General features: G+C 42.3%; 1 protein-coding gene across 1 annotated transcript in view; it reads right to left on the bottom strand.

Moving 5' to 3' along the window:
* The window catches only part of srrm3 (serine/arginine repetitive matrix 3), a 77,964-nt gene that overhangs the window by 20,176 nt on the left and 38,114 nt on the right, over nt 1-19,674 (bottom strand). Inside the window, 4 exon segments of the mRNA XM_030068084.1 lie at nt 831-899; nt 1,434-1,514; nt 2,093-2,197; nt 10,193-10,294. Coding sequence (XP_029923944.1) covers nt 831-899; nt 1,434-1,514; nt 2,093-2,197; nt 10,193-10,294 — 357 coding nt within the window.

Raw genomic sequence — 19,674 nt, 5'->3', positions numbered from 1 at the left:
AACCATCACAGCCACCCCTATGATTTTTATCCTATATTTAGGTACGTCCCTACACCAGTGGCAGCTAAGTGTGTACCGGCACTCACTGATGCACTGTCCTGTGAGACTTCACAGCTCTGCCCTATTTCCAGCCTCCTCGCCCCTGAAAAAACTTTTTTTTTCCCAGAGAAAAAGTTGTTTTGAACTTCCTGACCATGATGGAGTCGGGAATTTCCCCTCTGCTCCCGTGGAAGATCGGCTTCCTCTCCTCACCTCTTGCTGTCGCTGTTTCTCGTGTGTGTAGAACAATGGACGAACAGAGACTACTTCTTGAGGTTCAGAAACATCCTGAGCTATACGACCCACAATCCCTCACTACAAAGACAATGGCAAAATAGATATTGCCCGGTGAGCCATAGCTGCAGTATGATATTTCTTATTGGTGCTAGTGGCAGCACTTGATACAAATGATATGGTGCGCTATGGCACTGAGGCACTAGTGTGTTTTCAGCTTTATTTCTTGGACCAGATCCACTTCATTCATTTTGGAGAAGAACACTCCTGGTGACATGTTCATTTTTTGTGACAGGGAAGGAGCTGACGGGTCACATTTGGGGAATCTATTACACTTGTATGGAGTAGTATACCATATGTGTAGGAACCCAAACTATCACTTTAGGGTTGCTCTGTGGAATATTATATTGTCGATGGGTCCAACAAAGTGTGATTCGATCTGCATCTATATCATTGTGAGGATGACTAATGTCAAAACCCTTAGAGAGCCAGCGTAGTAGTAACCTAAGAGTCAGAGTCTTTCTTGTCACTGCTTGCACACACACACATATCCTCACCTGTCTCGTTTGTGTTTCTTCCCACTCTTCTTCTTCTTCTCTCTGCGGCTGGGTGAGGAGCTGTCAAACCTACAAATGTAGACAAGCAGAAAATTTTTCCACAACTGCAAACTAAGCCTCAGAAACCCTCAGTGATTTGCCTTTTCATGCATTTTGGTGTTACATTATATTACGCTTCAAAGGGGTTCATTGTTGGCTAAGGTGTGATACTATGGTAGATCAGCTGATTTTCTTCACCAAGGATCTTTTTGTCCCCAGTTCTGTTCCTCTCTATGCCTTTTACTTCTCTTTCCTGCCTGTAGCACCACTTTACTTTTTCCTCCAGACCTCCACTCTCATTCTCTCCGTCTCTGTCCTCCTTGTGTTGACCTTGTCAAACAAAAAAAAGGGAAGACAGGGCTACTATGGTCTGCTAATGATCCTTTCTAGGATTCCTTTCTTTCTCCACAATTGCAGTATCTGATGACCCGCTCACAATATTCACACAAAAAAGTTGAATTTCCTCTAACAAAACCACAGTGTAATTATTCTGTCAGCGAGGAAAGAAAGCAGAGAAAAAAACCCAAAGCACTTAATCCGAAGAAGCCAGCCATTTCCACTCACCGACTCCTTCTGCGGCCAGATTTCTTCTTCTTCCTCTTCTTAGGACGAGGGGATGGAGAGCTGCTTGATTTCCTTTTCATTCTGAATTGGCCGGCGACACGGAGATAGATAGGGAGAGAAGGGTTGAGAGAGAGTGAAAGTAACGCAGAGATAAATTGAAAGAGCTTATTATTAGAATAATCTCCACTCCAAAGAATAAAACTGTGATTAGAGTTATTTGCTGCTGTGCGGACAACAAGGCAAACCACATATCAACACCATGTATCTATTTTCTCATTTCCTCCATTTGCTCTGCCATAGCTTGAAACAGGAGATCACTTCAAGGAAATCACACATACATTTAATTTAATCTCTGCAAGCTGACACATGCAGAAAATATAATCTAATTGACCTCTTGTATATTGGCTTTCAAACATAAGCAATAATGAGCACGTGTCTCAGGAGCATGCTGCGTGCTGGGGAGTATGAGCTTTGCTGGTGGATTAAAAGAGCACTCTTCACCTAACACCAGCTTCATCTGTATAGATAACATCAAAAGAAACATCTAAAGGCCATGTAAAGGAGCAAAGGGAGTGCTGATTCAATTTACACTTTGAAAACCAGTGTGAGAGGGTGTGTGGGTTTGTCTACATGCATGCCTTCGTGTGTGGATGTATTACCTGTAGTCACCGTGGTAATATTGGTCATAGTTTCCCTCTTCATAGCCGACCATCTGTGGGTCACCTTCATACTCGTCATCATGCTCATAGTGCAGGTGGTTGACCCTGAAAACGGGGTGAAGGTAAATGTCAGCCCAGAGGAAACATGAATATATGGACCTAACATACACCTAATACATATATTAGTTACATATGGGTACATAATATACTGTATGTATTAGGAGCAGGAGTAGTAACACTGCACAGCCAGACCTGGAAAAACACTATGTGAGACAGTTCCCTCCGAGGGTTTTTCAAGCACATCGAGGCAAAGCACCACCAGACAGACGGTGGCTGCCTCCACATTGTGCATTAAATACCCCTTACACCAGTCACTTGCCAACAGTAAATTCAGGGGGAGATAATTAAGGTAGCAAGCGACAAGTTCTGAAACAAAAAACAAACAAAAAAAATTCCCCTACTATTTCCATACAGCCAGACAGCCAAACAATGCAGATGCTACTAGTTTGATGCAGTTAATGTTACTCTTCAGTTTGAGCCATGGCTTTGCAGACACTGTGGATTTGCCAAAACAGCTTTAATACACACAGGGCAGGACGTGGCAGTTTCACTTTGTTGCCATAGTTTCATGGGATAGCTCAAAACATTATGGCTAGTGTATGAATTGAGAAAAGCGACTAAACCAGATTATGTGTGCATTACGACATTTGAACGGACGTGCTCAAGCCAATTAGAAACAAGTATTCAATGAGACAATGGTGTAATTGTTAATAATTCTCATCAGAGACTCACATGGACTGCCTAAAACCTTTTAAATCTCAGTTTATTGTCCTACAGCATGTGCCTTCACCCACCCATCTGGCGCCTGACTTAAGGGAAAAAAACAAAGTATATAAAAACACTATTTAATGATCCAAGCCTGTGTATTGCACAGACTTAACATAATTTTATTTCTGTGGCTGGGGTTGTATACACGCACTTAAAACCTTTGATCACCCCAGGTGTTGGAAAATCACCTATATACTCTCACACTCTTATATCTCAGCAGTGCGCGCTATCTGTATCTCCCCCCTTCTTTCTCACACATGCATACAGGCAGATGGCAGCACCCTCCTCCCTAATCCTCTATTCCCATCCCTTGCATGTGCCCTTCTCTGATCCACCAGATCTGACCTTGCTGATTCCATGTGGGGGGAAGAAACTGCACAAAACACGCCACAGTTATTATTTAGGCTCACGCAGACCCATCTCTGTCTGCCCCTGTCACAGCCTGGAATAGTTGCAACCTCAGTAAATCAGGTTCTGGGCTTTCTACTGAGTATGCAGCATATGGGAGTGTATGTAGAGATTACTAGGATTACAGCAATGATGACAGAGGTATAACCCTGATTACTATGCATACAGCCTCTGTTAGTTAGAGAGAGATGAGAACAGGCAGGGGGAATAAGACGAAACGCGTGAGGCGAAAACAATCACAAGACTGGGAAAAAAAAAGGCAAGGATAGTGCATCACTAGTAAAGAGGCGATCAAACACAACAGGGGCTCACAATCAGCGTGAATTTTACCTCGTCTCCTCAGATAAAGAGAGAGAGGAGAGAAGGGGGGAAGAAAGCAAGGAGGTCTGTGTTTGTAGCAAGTGGTGTGAAGTGTCTAGAAGTGGAGTGTGTAGTGGATTGACTAGGGCACAGGCTTGTCTGTTTGTTAGGAGTAGACGGGCAACAGAGCCCTTAATTGGCTGAGCACCACTGAGCACAGCGGGGATGCTGAGAACCAGCCAAATAACCTCACTTCACAATGATAGCCTTTTCCACACGCGTACACACAAGCACAGAAGCACCTAAATATATGGTTACGACCCCTGCCACCACACACACACACACACACACATACACACGCTCCGATGAATAAAAATGCATCAGGAATCGTGTTCATTTTCAGCCATGAAATTTTTTCATGAAGAAGCTTAAACAACAACGGTCTCAGAGAGCAAACTCAATTGAGCAGAGAAGTAAATAACTTTAGGCATTTTGGATGTGACAGAGCTGAGATCAGAACTGGCATCTTAATAGAGCTGGAGTCTTTGTCTATGAGTGAATTTAGGCTACATGGCATTTGGAACAAATCGTATGCTACAAGTCAACGGTGTTCACTTTATCATGGAAAAAAGCAGGGGAAATTGTTGAACAGCCAGAGGAGGAGAGGGAGAGACATTCACACTTGAGTTAGAAATGCCCTGTGGCACATTGTTCTCACACAAACGGGGATATTTTACAGTGAATACAGAATATTGGCAAAGATGTCTATAATTACATTTTTAGTTGATTGTTTGGGGATTCTAAAAACATAGATATATAAAGGAAAAACGACTCGGAAAATTCATGGGAGGATGAAACCAATGCGCTGGATAAATTTAAAGTCTCATTGCCCAGCTGTGTGGAGTTTTAGCCCTTCAAGCGTTGCACAGTTTAGCTCCTTGCCTTTGTATGTTTGGAGTGTGATTAGTGCCTCTGTATACAGTAGGTACAGGAATGAAGCGCAACACTAAAAAGAGCAATTACCAACGATCCAAGCCATCTAATGCCCCTAATGCTGAGTCATTAGTGATAAATCAACAAATTCCCCATCCTGTCTGTGATTCTTAATTGATGACAGGCTCCAATATGCCGGAGACATCTTCCCAGCCCGGTCACGATCAAGACGGCATCCCCGTTGGGTAGATGAGTAAGTGTGCCTGTTCCTAATGGGGGCCTGGTGAGACAAGAGGCTCACTAATTCAGCCACTGTCCCTGGGCCTTGGCAGTGATGGACTGTGGCCATGGTTCTCCTCAGGGCTGCAGCACAAAGTAGTGCAGCTCATCCATATCCCCTGCCCAGACAACAACTCTGCCAGGAAAGGGCCGGATATATTTCTATTGCTGTGAAGAATTATAGTTTGTTATTCTGAAAGGAGGTAGGTGGAGGTCAGGCTGATTGCTCTTCAGTATGAGGCTAAGTTGGAAATCTAGCTACTTCATTTACGCTATAGTTAAAATGAAAGATTGATCAAGCTTTGAATTCAAGCTGAGACACTGCAAAGCCGAGCAGATCAATTCTGTAATCCAGGGAGGGAACCATGACGTCCTGGATGCATTCTAATGTGACCTACAATAAGGAATGCCACATCGTTTTTGTGCTGAGAGATATTTCTGTTTCCTGATGATGAAATGTTGGTCTGAGGCAGTTTCTCAGATGGTGAATGAGCAGGGAGGCCCGGGGTCAGTTTTCCCATTGATCCTACTCTGATCGGACAGCCAGGGTGTTTAAGCCCAGATGGCTTGCAGAGGCTTTACACACTGCGTCTTTTCACTCACTCACTATTCCCATCTATCCTGTAGAAAATCAATTTGGGACATCAGTAAACAGAGTTATGAGCAGGCACAGTCATGCTTACTGCTGGCTGTTTATTGCTAGTGTGTAAGAGTATTAAGCTACGGCTGTGGGGCCCAGCCTGTCAATACAACTACTCCCTGCGGAGAGGAGGGCCTCTGAGTAAAAGCTAGCAATTGAACAAACTGACACACAAACAGCAGTACTGCTGAGATCATAATCGAGTAATCATCCCTTTAAAGGACTTTTTATTTTTCTTTCTTTTTACCTATTAAATCAAATTTTTACACTTAATTTCTGCACTCTTATTTTAACATGTGCTTTTTGAATGTTAACTATATAAATGTATTTAGAGCAACTGTGTTAAAAATGCCATCAGAGAATATTTCAGACATTTTCAGACATTTCAGCATTAGATGGCCAAAATGCTTTGTCCTGCTTTGTTACATTTGCCACAGTTGAAAAAAATATTTAAACTGCTGTTGAAGGTTTTTTTTTTCTTTAATTATTATGTTAGATTATTGCATTTCATCCACAAGACTGAATGGTTCCTGAATGTTTCCCATTTCTTGCTCTTAAAAACTGAAACCATCATATTTAAGTGGGTATAAACACAGTAACAATTTTATTTTGGCACAAATACATAATATGTCTATCTGTGTGGATCAGCACTTGTATCACCAGATGCTCCAAACTGTGCACTGAGATTAAATATTGGCAATTAAAAAAAAGTATGATTTAATGAGGACTCAACATTTAATAACATAAGGCAGAAAACTACTGCACTGCCCTCTAGGAATTGGAACTTTCAGGCGAGTTGCACTTCTGGCCACACCCTGTCAGCGACGAGGCAGCAGGTACTTTTAGCAGCTGTCAATAGCAAAATATCTGCAGCTGCATCACTGACTGGGTGTGTCCAGAAGTGCAACATGCCTGAAAGTTTCAATTCCTTGACGGCAGTGCAGCAGAATATTTCTGCTAATGTTGACTCACTCTCTAAAAAAACGACTGGTTACAAAATACACTGATGACTGGAGCTGTGTGACTGTATGGTTCTTTTTCAGTAACACTACATCATCTCCAGTTGCCCCCACATTCAGAACACCTGAAAAACAGCCTTACAGCAGGAGTGTGTGTTGTTGTTTTGTTTCAACTTTACCTTTAATTTTCATTTTCAGTCACCAAAACCCATTCAGCAAAAAACTGCTTGTCATTCCACACTCCCGAAAATATTACATAACAAATTATCTAAGCATAAACACATTTTAATCATGACATTATACAGTAACTCTTTACAATTTATAATTACAATTTTCTTCTTAAGTTGAGGGGAGATCTGTTGTATAACCCTTTGGCTTCTTTATCTCCTGTGACACATCTTTCATTTATTTATGTTATTATCAGGGATTTTATGCAGTCTTATGTATGTGCAAATAAATAAAACTTAAACTTAAACTAATACTTTATTGGGGTGTCCCAGTGGCTCACCGAATAAGAGCATATACCACATATTGAGTCCTGATTGCAGCGTCCTGGGTTCAAATCTGACCTTGGGCCATCTGCGGCATGTTGTCCCCTCTCTCCTCCTTGCCTGTCCTGTCTCTCTCTACTGTGGCTGTCAAGTAAGGCAGAAATACCACAATAACTCAATAAAGCTTTTTACTACTGCCATTTGGACCATGTTCGACTCAGAGAGGCGTTTGAAAATGATAGTATCTTTCTGGAGTTGTTTTCATTTACAAAATATAATTTCTATATTCATAGTGCTGGCTGCGTGTCAGGTTGTGCAAGTGCTAGGTTTTTGCTTAGAAGAGCATCTTTTATTTAAGCTGATTGAAGCTGGCCAAAGTTCTGTATAAGTTGTTAGTGCTTCAAATTCAACCACTTGAAAAGTCCTTTTTTTTTTTTTTTTCTTTTGCTCAGATAGAGGTCTGGTTGTGTGTGTGTGTGTGTGTGTGTGTGTGTGTGTGTGTGTGTGTGTGTGTGTGTGTATGGTGCGTGTGTGTGTGTGTATGTTAGCATTTGGGGGATGATGTGGGTGGGCAGGGGTGGTGGGAGGATAACAACTCTGCAAATTACAACCCTCTTCAATTTTCCACATCAAGGCCTTACTGGAGTGGGAATGTTGTAGAATTTGAGGCAAGTTCTGCCACTATAACTTGACTTGCCTCAGAAGTACCCTTGAAAGTGAGCTAAAGCAAAAAAAAAAAAAAAAAAAAGGACAAAATCACGCTCTCTATCTTCAGTCTTATCTTCATTCTGCATAATCTCCCTCTGTAACTCCCAGTCACTGTCCCTCCTCCTGCCTGTCCACTCCCCACTCTTTGCATTTCAGTTTGGTCAGAGACACTGTGATTATAAAAGGAGACTGCACTTTACCATGGGTAAATCTGAAAAGCTAAAGATGGTTGCACGGTAAAGTAAAACACACCATCAAACACACCACCAATCACACTTTCAGAATTTGTGTAGCTATGCCGATTTGATATTTACAACAGATCGCACATGCAGGGCGCAACAATGCTGCAGCCAGGACAAACCGCTTGATACAGGTAAACCTACAATATATGCATTTTTAAAACAATCTCTACAGCTCGACTATGCAAAGCAAAATAGAGAAATCCGTCTTTTTCTTTGTTAAAATATAATTTCTGAGTGAAAAATTGTGTTTTTCTGTGGAACTAATGTCCTTCAGAGGAAATGTTATGACTCCGTGTAGTTTATAATTTGATAGTGTCTCTAAATATGGAAAGCAAATGATAATACATTCACCAGTGTGTGAAGAGATAGAGGTCTTGTCTTGCTGCCCGGGGTTGTTTCAAAGATAGCGCCCGAGTGCCCAGTCTCCTTTTGTAATATCTCTGGTGTGGTCTAGTTAAATGTCAGACACTAGCTGAGGTGCAGGGGAGAGAGAATTATTAGTCTGGCCTGTGTGACAGGAAGCATCAGAGTCATTACGAGTCATTAGTTCACAGACAGCAGGCCATTCTCTCACCACTATGTCGCTCCACTCAATCACTCATATACAGACTATGATGGACTGACACAGCAAGACTACCATTCCTGCAGTGGGGGGAAGAGCACTCAAGTAGCACTATTGTTACTGTGTATTGTTTGTTTTTTTTTTCACTTAGGTAGAGGTCAAGGCATTGGTGTAAATATCAGCTTAAGAAAAAGTAAATAGGAGCTCATTTAAGATGTAGTAAAAATTTATGTTATGTTTTTAGAAAAGAGATCAGTGTTACATGTGATGTTATATAATGACAACAGGATGGGGAACAAACTTAATTCTTTTAGCTAGAAGATTTAGAAATTACAAAATAAAATCTATAAACAGATTAAAGGACCTTACCAGTGATTTTGCATGTTTATTGCAATCACTACAAAATGTATAAACTTGATGTTTCTACTAATCTATTCCCAAGAAGTCATATTTTAGATTTCCGATATCATTTTTCCTACCTTTTATCTAGCCATTGGTTTCCATTCATTCCACTACGATATGAAAATGAACTTTGAGAGACTTCAAGCTTTCTCCACACCAGTATTCCACCACTGTAATTTGTCCACATTGGTTTTCCTAAAAGCAGCAGCACTGCTGTGTTTTGATGACTTGAAATTGGGTGGAGTGAAACAGGTCCCTTTGCTGGAAAATAGTCCCCTGGGAAACATTCTGTGGTTTATGAATGGCGATGACTTTGTTAGCTGCAGAAGCAGAGCATGTTCATGTTTAATAACTGTCTGATTTAGATTATATGTTGTGAAATCTTTAGTACCCCTGCATGATGTGCAAAATAGTTTGTTGCAGAGTAAAATGTCGGTAAATTGTAGTAAACAAGTCAAAATCACAGGTATGGTCCTTTCAAGACAGATTACTCTTCTCTTTGCTGACTGACTCAGCTCACAATATGTACACTCCATAATGGATATGATTTAAAACACTGGGTGAAATAGGCAACACTTCAGTGAAAAATACCTAGTACTTGCATACAGTACATGCTGCTGCTGTTGTTTCATGTTTCTGATGGCTAAAGCCGACACCTTTGTGAGGGCATATGTGTCTGTGTGTGTCTTTTGATGATCTGGAGCAAAGATTTCCCAACATTTATTTCTTCTTGACTCCTGCATCTTAGTCTATTCTTGTTCTCAGATGAGCACAGAAAGTCAGCAGGGCTTCTAACAAAACAAAACAAAACAAAACTAAATGATAATTATGATGCCAATCTTTGCCTCATTACGTCGACTTCCAGCTGGGTTAAGAACTGATTTTAAAATGCTACTGTTCATTTTCAAAGCCGTCAGCGTTAAGCTGTGCATTCTGTATTTAGAGAAGGTATTATTGGCAAAAACTAGGATGAAAACTAAAACTCAGTGTATTTTCTTCTTAATTAGGGCACCAATGCTTTGCAACGAGTGCCTGAAGACATTAGGCTGGCAGACAATTCATTTTTCATAACCTCTTTTAAAATCAATTTATATGTGCATTTGATGTTTACTGCTGTCTAGTTTTATTGTATCCATTTATTATTAGGCATTTGTATTTACTTTGTAATTAATTTAACATCAAGGATGCCAGTATTATTGAATACTGTGTGTGTGTGTGTGTGTGTGTGTGTGTGCGGTGGTGGGGGGGGCATAGAGAGAAATGAAAGTGAAAAACAAAGAAAGAATGAATGAAACAAAAGGGGAGAAGCAGGCACACACACATACACACAAAACTTGACATAACTTACATTGGTTGTGTGTGTGAACTCTCTCTGGTGATTACTCCCTCTTTGTCCATCAGCATTTGTCTGAATGTGCTCACTTTCTGTCGAATCTCTTCTTCTGTATACCTAGGAATGGACAAAAAGACAGAGGAGGTCATGGTTGTTAGTGGACGTACACACACACACACACACACACACACACCCATGAATAATCTGAAGTTTTGATTACTTAGCTAAGTTGTGAGCAGACAGGGGTGAAGACATCTCAGTGATTGTGTGAAGGCCAAACAGGCAAATGAAGATGCTGCGTGTGGGAGCAGCAGCTCGTGGAGAACGCGATCGTGCAGCAGCAGCAGCGCTTGGCGAAGCTAATTGTCATCTGTCATAACTGCCAGATACTCATGTAGGAGCCATGTCATCTCCTCATATCACACAGGCAGGACAGAGTCCAAACAAATGGTGAAGGCTTTCTTCTTCCCACATCGCTGTCCTAATTTACACACGACCAAATGATGTATATTCTGATGACTCACTGTGTCGCTCTCTCCCGAGTCCAGCGGGTCTCTCGTTCAAGCCCTGACTGACTGTCATGTTTTATTCCACAGGCGAGCAACACAACTTGCTGAGAGCAACTGTGGAACAGCGTCAGGAGCTTTCAAACAAGCTGAGACAGGCAGAATATTGCGGACTAACACAGTGGCATATGAAAGAAAACACTGTGTCACATTTTAGGTCTGTGCAAGTGGATTTTCTATTTTATGTGTTTTGTTCAAAAAGTACAACAGCAGAAATACACTTAAATCGCATATTGGCATATAAATAAAAAAATGTGCATTCATTGTCCACACGATCAAAGATCACAGAGGGTCTATAGACTGGGTTAGGGTTAGGGTGCTCTGTCAGTCCATCATGAATAATTTCTGAGCCTCTGCTGGCCTGTTTTGGATGAAACTTGGGGGAATGATGAGGCTGGGATTTTGAATTTAATTCTGATTGTCCACTCAATATCTCAGAGACTCAGACACTGCTGGGTGAAATTTGTTGAACCTTTGAGAATGATTCATTTTTATTCCAATATCCAGCATCTACAAAATAAAACTGACTGTGGCACAACAAAGCAACCAACGGGCAAAGTCCCCAAGCTTCAAACAGCAATGTCTCAGTTACAGATACATCATACATGCAAAAAACAATTACACCCGGGATGACTTGAACCGACTGTCATGGTCACTGTTGGCTTGTTTCATTATGAATTTACTTAGCACAGTACACTCAAACACTGATAAAATCTGTAAATGTACATTTTTAAGGCTACAACTTCCCAGTGTATGCACAGCACAAGAAGACAGCCACTGACCATGGGCTGGCTACTCTGGGAGCAGTGACAGCTCTGTGTGGAGGACATCAACAATACAACCAGCCTTTCTGAACAACTTGACACACAGGAGGACCCTGGGTTCAACATGACAGAGAGAATAAAATAGCTTCTGTCCTATTCTATTCCGCCGAGTCTGTATGGTTCTAAAGCTGCTTACAGCAAGAGTGGCTTCATCATGAATCCTTGAACCACTGGCAGAACATGTTTTTTTTTTTTTTTCCAATTGTACTGTACACTCAGTCGACCTCCCACTGTATTCACATCATCTTCACATTCTCTTCTAGCTGTGATGAGACGCTGCAGTCTGCTTGAAAGGGGCAGAGTCAGAGAGAGAGAGAAGGAGGGAGAGAAGATGAAGCTGTGAAGATGTGGTCAGATGCTGGTTATCACAATGTTTAATTAAATTAAGACCAACACCACTGGTGATATAATGTATGAAATTCAAAGACCCCCTTTACATTGTATCTAGATATGTTTTAGATGGATTACATTTACACTTGGTATTAATATGCATCTCTAGCGTCTACATTGAGAGCATGATTTAAAAAAAAAAAAAAAAAAAAGATGGTGACTGTCGAATTTCCACGTATTTGAATTGAATTTATTATTAAAGGATAGCCCCTTGAGATGTAGCATCTCATTTTCAAGAAGGTATTTCCGGGTACTATATTTGTTTAATGTAAATTGGAGGCACATTTGCATTTAGACTTCTTTTCAATGTGGTCATGATAGTCCACGAAGTGGCTTGGAAGTGGCTTGGTCAATTAGATCACAATCCATCCTGGATGTAATAACACCTATGGTCAAGTTGCTGAGATGCACCGATTCTCTTCTTTCCTGATGTTAAGGGGGTCAAAGATACATGAAAAAATCTGACAACAATGAATATGGACCACATATGAGAGACTAGGGCCTTGTCGCATTGGCATGGACATTCCCTCTCTCTGCCCCGTCTTTCCTTTCTCTCTTCACTGCCCTATCTAATAAAGCAGAGGCGCTGAAAAAATGATCTTGAAAAACAAACAGTTCAGATACAGATACAGATTCAAGTTTCAACCTGCCTGTGATATTTTGCTATTTGATCAGTGATTACATCTGTAATGTGAGCACCACTTGCCATACAGGGAACACAGAGTACCAGAGAGCTGTCCACCCCTTGGTGCTGAAACATGTACTCTGATTCAGCAACCAATTCTCTTCTTTTCTCTCTTAATATAATTGCCAGTCTTGGCAGGACAAATTCTGGCTCATAAAATAAACAGTGATTCATTTCAGTGGGGGAATGGCATTAGTCTGAGGAGTGTTTGCCTTTCTCAGATTAAACACAGCGGCCGATTCCATGTATTCAGAGCTAGGCACTATCAGCGCTGTGACAGCACGGAGAATGAGATTAGGAAAAGTGTGAGGGAGAGGCGATGTAGCTGGAAGATGGCACAACAGAGCAGAAGCAAGCCGGTGTGACAGCACCATCAGGTCCTGCTGTACACCAATCTCTCAGCCCAGCAGCTGTCAACTCAGCACAATAGAGGCCACAAACACACACTTTATATTCATGGCTTTCCATGCATGGAGCGGGATCCATCATCATAAGTTAGCCACCTTGTACATCTGTATGACCCTATACTGCATTTGTGCTTTCAGCATCAGTTGTGGATCTGAGAAGGGGGTACAATAGGCAAAAGACAGAAAAAGCTGAGGATAGACACTTGCTGCGAAACTGAATGCTCTATGACCAAACAGATGCTGGGCTGTAGGGCTTTCTGCTTCACACTGTACTGACGATGGTGAGGATGTTGCTGCCTGGAGCTATCTCCACTGACAGTCCTGCCTCTGTTGGTTCTCCTCCTGCCACTCACTTGCCGTGTGCTGCAGCTCAGTAAAGCCTACCAACATGAAGCACTGCACAGTTCAATTCTTTTTGATCGGTCTACCTTGCTAACTAAAGGCAGTGGGTGTAAGCCCAGTTGTGATCCCGCTTTAACAAAGGACCTGGGGTTTATGAGCTATGAGCCAAAGGATGCGCACAGCATCTGAATGCCTACAGTAGTTGAAGATTTAGCTCCAGGGTAGAAAAACTATGACACAAGCAGTGCTCTAATAATTTAGCATACCTCATATGGAAAACGAAACAGAAAATGAAACATGATTTATTATTATTTGAAAAATTCAAATCTCGTTCTCTTGACAGTAGGTAGTTTTGTGAGTTGCATTTAAGCTATCTCAAAATCAATATGCATAAATGGCCACAGATTGAACGTTTGTCAGAGTCTGTTAGGCAGAATGCTGTGCAACATCACATTTCTCATTTGCCCATCTAATTAGTACTTCTTGCAGCTGCAAAGGTTGCTGTTTTCTGCCCAACAAACCATCTGCTTTGCACTGCACTGACACTGTTCCTGACGGCACAGCACAGAGGAGGGGGCTGATTGGAGTGGTCACTCTCAGCGAGGCTGGGGGAATTTGTATTCAAATTAAAATTACTGTTAAACTGAGCATGACACGTGCACATTTTCATTTGTGTGTGTGTGTGTGAGCGCACATGTATACAAGATGGGACTGTTCAGCGGCCAGCCAAGTGGAACCAAATGAAGGCCATTTAGCCAAGCCCATTGCCTACAGCATGCGAAGTCCCAGTGAGTGGGGCAGGGAGGGACAGGGGACATCGATCAGAGAGGGGGGCTCCCTGCCACCCCGGCCATGAAATCACCACAATTAAAGAACCTGATTGGAGTAATTAGACAGCTCCGAGCACCCACAGATTCCCCCATTAACTCACAACCCTGGGAAATGAATAGTTGTGGCCCAGAGACCATTCTTACACTGATAGTCATTGATTTGGGGGGGCCTGGAGATAGGGACGCGACTATGTGCAACACGTGTGAGAGTGTGTGTGTGTGTGTCTGTGTGTGTGTGTGTGTGTGTGTGTGTGTGCTCCTGCTGATTGCTAGGGTTGTCTCCATGTTTGATGTCTGAAGAGCCGTTTTCACAAGTTGTCCCCAGGCACTTCTGTACACCTATGAAACGCTGCAGCCATCAATCCCACCGCAAAGGGTTCAGTGTCAAAGTGATGCCAATGTAGTTAGTAAGACTAAATGGCTTTGGAAACATAGGAAGGCAACCCCCCCACCCCACACACACCATTTCTATTTCAGGGACCAAATTAAAACGACCTGCAGAGTGCCAGAGTGAAATGGTTTAACTCTCAAGTGGGAAGGATTTTCAGTTGATGCACTTTTCAGTCATAGATTTTCTGATTAGATAACAGATCCTAGATAGCATCAGGCAGAAAGAGCGCGAAATAAAGAAAGAATATAACTCTCTAACTACACAATGCTGCAGTTTTCCGCACTGTTGTAAGAAGATCACTGGATGGAGGAGCACAATCTGCTATTGTCCCTCTTTTTGATTGCTCATCTTCTCTCAGGCCTCCTACAATAGTAGCTTTTGAGGCTGTTTTGTCCAAGTGTAGACCTACTGTACTGATTTGGGAATGCCTTGTGACAATGTATAAAATGGGTTATTCTCCCTGAAAGGCTTTCCCTTCAATTTTCAGACTTAGGAGTTAGAGGTCTTACAGTTTGTGTCATTTGACAAAGGTTTTGACAGGGAGGAAAACTTTCCTCAGAACAGAGATAGTTGTTCACTCTGGTCTGAGTGACTCTGACTGCAGCTCTCCTCATAAGATCTGAGCTGCTTGCATCATAATATTCTATCCATTCCAAAGGGCTTCATTGTAGATGTTACTCAAACAAACAAATAACAGTTGCAACATGAAAAAACAGCTGTAAACTATAACTGATCAATCTCTGTCTTTTCTCTTGTATTAACTTAGCATGTTTTGTCTTGACACTGATATACGTGCCCATATGCCTGAGCTGTCCCCTATCTTTGATGATTTGAATCACCTATCATAGATAGCCTGTAGTCCACTGAGAGCCATGAGTCAAGCATTCTGTTTACAAAATGTTTTTAAGACAGTATTCTTTATAAAACCACAATAAAACAGAACAACTGATGCTTATTCCTTACTACAAAGAGTAACACAGAGCAAGAGAAACACAGAGACACACTGCTTCCTATAGGGATCCTATAATATTTCTGTAGTACAGTTGCTGTTGCTGACAACACGCTTGACAGACCATGCCACCACTACAGAAAAAAACAGCTGGGAATCAGTGAAAAGACCGTGAAGTAAGGCCTACTTAGGTTTAGGCTTGACTATGATCGAATATGAGTGCTTTGATTATTATCAATACTGAAACATGTATCAAAGGGTTTTCTGATTGCGAGAGAAACTATAAACTGAAACACTGAACCACTGAATCTGATTCAACTGAGGAGTAAGGTACACTCCTACCTGTATGCATATGCAAATCCAGGTATGAAGCTCCACACTGTGTTGTGTCTTGTTGTTTGTGCCAGGCTAGTGGTCTATACACTCCTTAAAACAACAGGTATTTATTATCGCCCACCTTCATGCACACCCCTTATTTTTCTGCTTGGTGAAGCAGGCAGCGTAAATTATCTCCCCCCTGCCTCACATTTAGAATGTTCTTTCTCATATACTTACTTGCACACATGAGCAAATGCTGGCACATTTGTTTTCGTGTATGTGGCCTCTTGTTGCCTCTCTGAAGCCTAAGTGTGTATCAGCATGTGTGTGTGTGTGTGTGTGCATACAGCATTCATGGGTGTACAAGATGTTCATGTGTGTAAAGAGAACCCCAGCAGCCTGTAGTTTGAAATGAGTAAGGCCCTGTGAAGAGAGATCATTAGAGAGCTGAAAAAAGGCTCAGACTCTCCACAGGGGTTCAAGTCATGCACAATCATTATGGCTCAATTAGCGTGGAAAAACACCACCGAAATAGAGTCTGGACCTTGCACCCAGTGCAGCCCATCAGCTCTGCATCAGCCACTGAGCAGCATTATCATTAAGTAGCCAAACTAGCTCCACAGTAGACACCAAAGCTTGTCAATTGTTGGAACATTCAGTGCTTCCAGCATCTATTGACGGAATGGGCAGGATGTTGTTGATGGTGTCTATGTTTTGTGTACTGTGCCCTCTCCCTCTGTATCATTACACTCTACAAGAACTACTTTTTAATAGATCCTGCCCAAGCTGGCGGGCCACTTTCATTCTGGATGACTGCATGGCAGCATTGAAAGCCCTCATGCTGTTCCAGACAGATGAGCTCCTAGTCGGGTATAAATGGCCTGATGTATATAACCTCCAGCCCAACTAATATACATAAAAGGGCAGTGTTCCCTGCAGAGGTGGAGCACACAAAGTGCCAATAAATGGGGATGCTGCCAGGCTTTGGATAGCTAAATGAATAGTCTTCTTTAATTGCTGAGCTCCTCTAATTGGCTCCCAGGGTGAGGCCATCACTCATGACAGACTATTTATCCTCGTCTTAGCCCTGGAGGGGAGGGAACGGGTGCTGGATCAGGGGCTGTGTGTGCAGGGAGGAGGGGAGAGTATGGCTGGCGGGTTTAGAGAAAGGGGCAGGCATCCAACCTGCCCCTCAGCCTAATCCCTCACCAAGGCCTCAGTCAGAATGGGGACTGGGTGTGACATGGAGGCTGAGCCCACTGGCTTAAATCCACAACAGATGAAGACAGACTCCAGCCACCATTTTAATTGTGTCTAATGCTTGGCATAGCTCTCCCTCTCTATCCCTCTGTTTCATCCCTCTCTCTATCCCTTAATCCTGCACACATGCACACACCCTCTCTTATTTAAAGAGGCACATTAGAAATTGGAGAGGCAAGAGAAGCTATGCTTAGCCAAGCTGGCAAATGAGATTCTTTTTTTATTATGGCTTAACAAGAAGACTTGAGTCTGGCCAGAGCTTTTACACTCAACTTTTACACTCGCCGTCCTTCAAGTTCAACTGTCCACCAGCCTAGCCTGAGCAGTCTGATGACGGAACAGAGCTGGTCAAGACAAGTGTCTGGTCTCCATGTATTCTGTCATCATTAGCCAAGCTGGTGTCTGCCACTACACTGCTCCACTGCTCCACTAGACATTACGAGTCTTTTACACTGCTCTTAAACCAGGAGAAAGTACCTCTACTCGCAGTCAGGAGACAAGGAAAGAGAAGAGGAGAAGGGCCTTGACAGATGGCAGCGGTGCCCCTCTTTCTTTTCTTCTTTTAAAGCCCAGTAGTTCCCTTTCAGCCACATCAATCTGTCCTAGCTACACCATTAACCCGCAGCCCTAATGAGGCCCCGCTGCCTGACAAGACCACACTTGCTTGTAGAGGGAGGGAGGAATCCAGGGATGGAAAAATGGGGGGAAGAAACATGGGCTCCAGATAAAGACACATGACAAGGCACCCCTGCTTACTCTGAACCCTCCACAGGAGTGCTGAATTAATTACTCTCCCCACCCTGAAATGAGAAGGTCAGCAGGGGGAAATGTGGTGATGGAGACTTGGCAAGGTCATAGTGAACTAAACGGATCGGGTATATTCTATAGTTACAGAGGGGGTGTTTAAAATGCAGGGATAAAAAAAACACTGATACTGTTTGAGAAATGTGAAATAAAAAAACCATATAGCTTTGGAATACCCTCAGGCTTTAAATTCCAGCCAATCATTTGAGTGCTTACTATCAAGGCAGCCTTGCTGACTTTTATGAGTACACTATACCAGTCACATTTCTTATCTAGACTTGCTGGCAAAGACCACATTACCCATAAACTGACAGTTGCAATGTTGGTTTATAGAGTAGAAGAAATCTGCCAGGCTTTCTACAGCTAGTTTCTGTCATCACCATAAAGATTCAGTTGAATCAGAGCGAAAAATGGTTTGACCGTGCTTTTCTTACGGTACAAATACAAGCACCACTGCTAACGGCAGGATTAATCTGGTAGTCACGTCACAGTGACAGTAGCGGCAGGCTTTAAAGCTTGATCAAAATGACTCCAGGACTCCTCTGCTCCTTGGAACACGTAGTGGTGATGTCAGGAAGATAAAAGAAAAAAGAAAAAAGAGGAGTTACAGGCAGCAAGACTGTGATGAAGATAAATCACTGGCCTCAATCTGCCTTAACACTGATTAAAACTTCTGAATGGTCCCCTTATATTTTGCCCCACAGAGCACTGAGTCCAAGATTTGTGTTTCAACATCCTGCTCATCAGCTTAATGTTAGTCAAAGCAACATAATAATTATTATTGAATAATAAACTTGACCAATATCACTAATGACTTTGCCCTTATTCCATCAAAGTCGCTCTCTCTAATCGAGCAAGGATTACTAGGCCTTTCTACATAAATGACAAATGTGATGACTAAAACCTCACAAGGTCTCAGTGGGGAAGCGTGTTTGCATCGTACTGACACAAGGTCACCAAGCTCGTGATTAATTACCGTCACAGCTAGCCTGGAGTTTGCCTGTGAGCCATGGTTAGCAGAGCAGCAGCGTGTATGAGAGCGCGTGGATCAGCCTGTGAGAGGCCCTGAGATTGTGAAAGTAGGAGGATTAGAGCTGATACTTCAGTAACTACACCGAATTTCAATGGCCATGGTGCATGCTAATGAGCCAGACTACACTGGACTATGCTATGTCCTTCATTGGGTATCTCTATGGCAACCTCACTGAAACAAACATCACTGGAGGACAGCCCATTGATACAGAGTTTTAGTGTTTGGTTAAAAATATGTGACAGCACAAAGGCTGACGATATATTGGCGAGATGCTAAAAATTGTGAAGGAAATATGGCTGCTAAAAACCTCCATGTTCGCACGGCATTAAAGAATAATCTGAGAAACCCTGTTGTGACAAATCCTTGTGAGAGTCACGAAACGAGCTGGCCCCCATGGATAGCAGATGTGTATAGGAAATAAAAAGAGGTGAAGGGGAAGTCTTCACCATTTCGTCCAACTGTTGCAGGAAATAGTCACCAACTAGAAAGACAGTCAGAATAGACCTGCATGAGGATGATTTTGAAAAGTTTGTGGCTATTGTGAGATGTTTGAGAACTTTAGTATACGGAGAGGATGTTTTGGCTTGTTTGCCCAAAAGGTTTAGGCAAAAGCTCAATATATCAGTCTTGGGTAATGCTGAACTCAAAATACATTTACATAAAAGTTGTCCGATCTATAACATGCTTGCTTCTTGGGT

Source organism: Myripristis murdjan, chromosome 14, assembly GCF_902150065.1.
Source record: "Myripristis murdjan chromosome 14, fMyrMur1.1, whole genome shotgun sequence".
NCBI classification, from domain to species: Eukaryota; Metazoa; Chordata; class Actinopteri; order Holocentriformes; family Holocentridae; genus Myripristis; species Myripristis murdjan.
The sequence above is the reverse complement of the archived record's forward strand: the minus strand, read 5'-3'. Positions and strand labels throughout refer to the sequence as shown.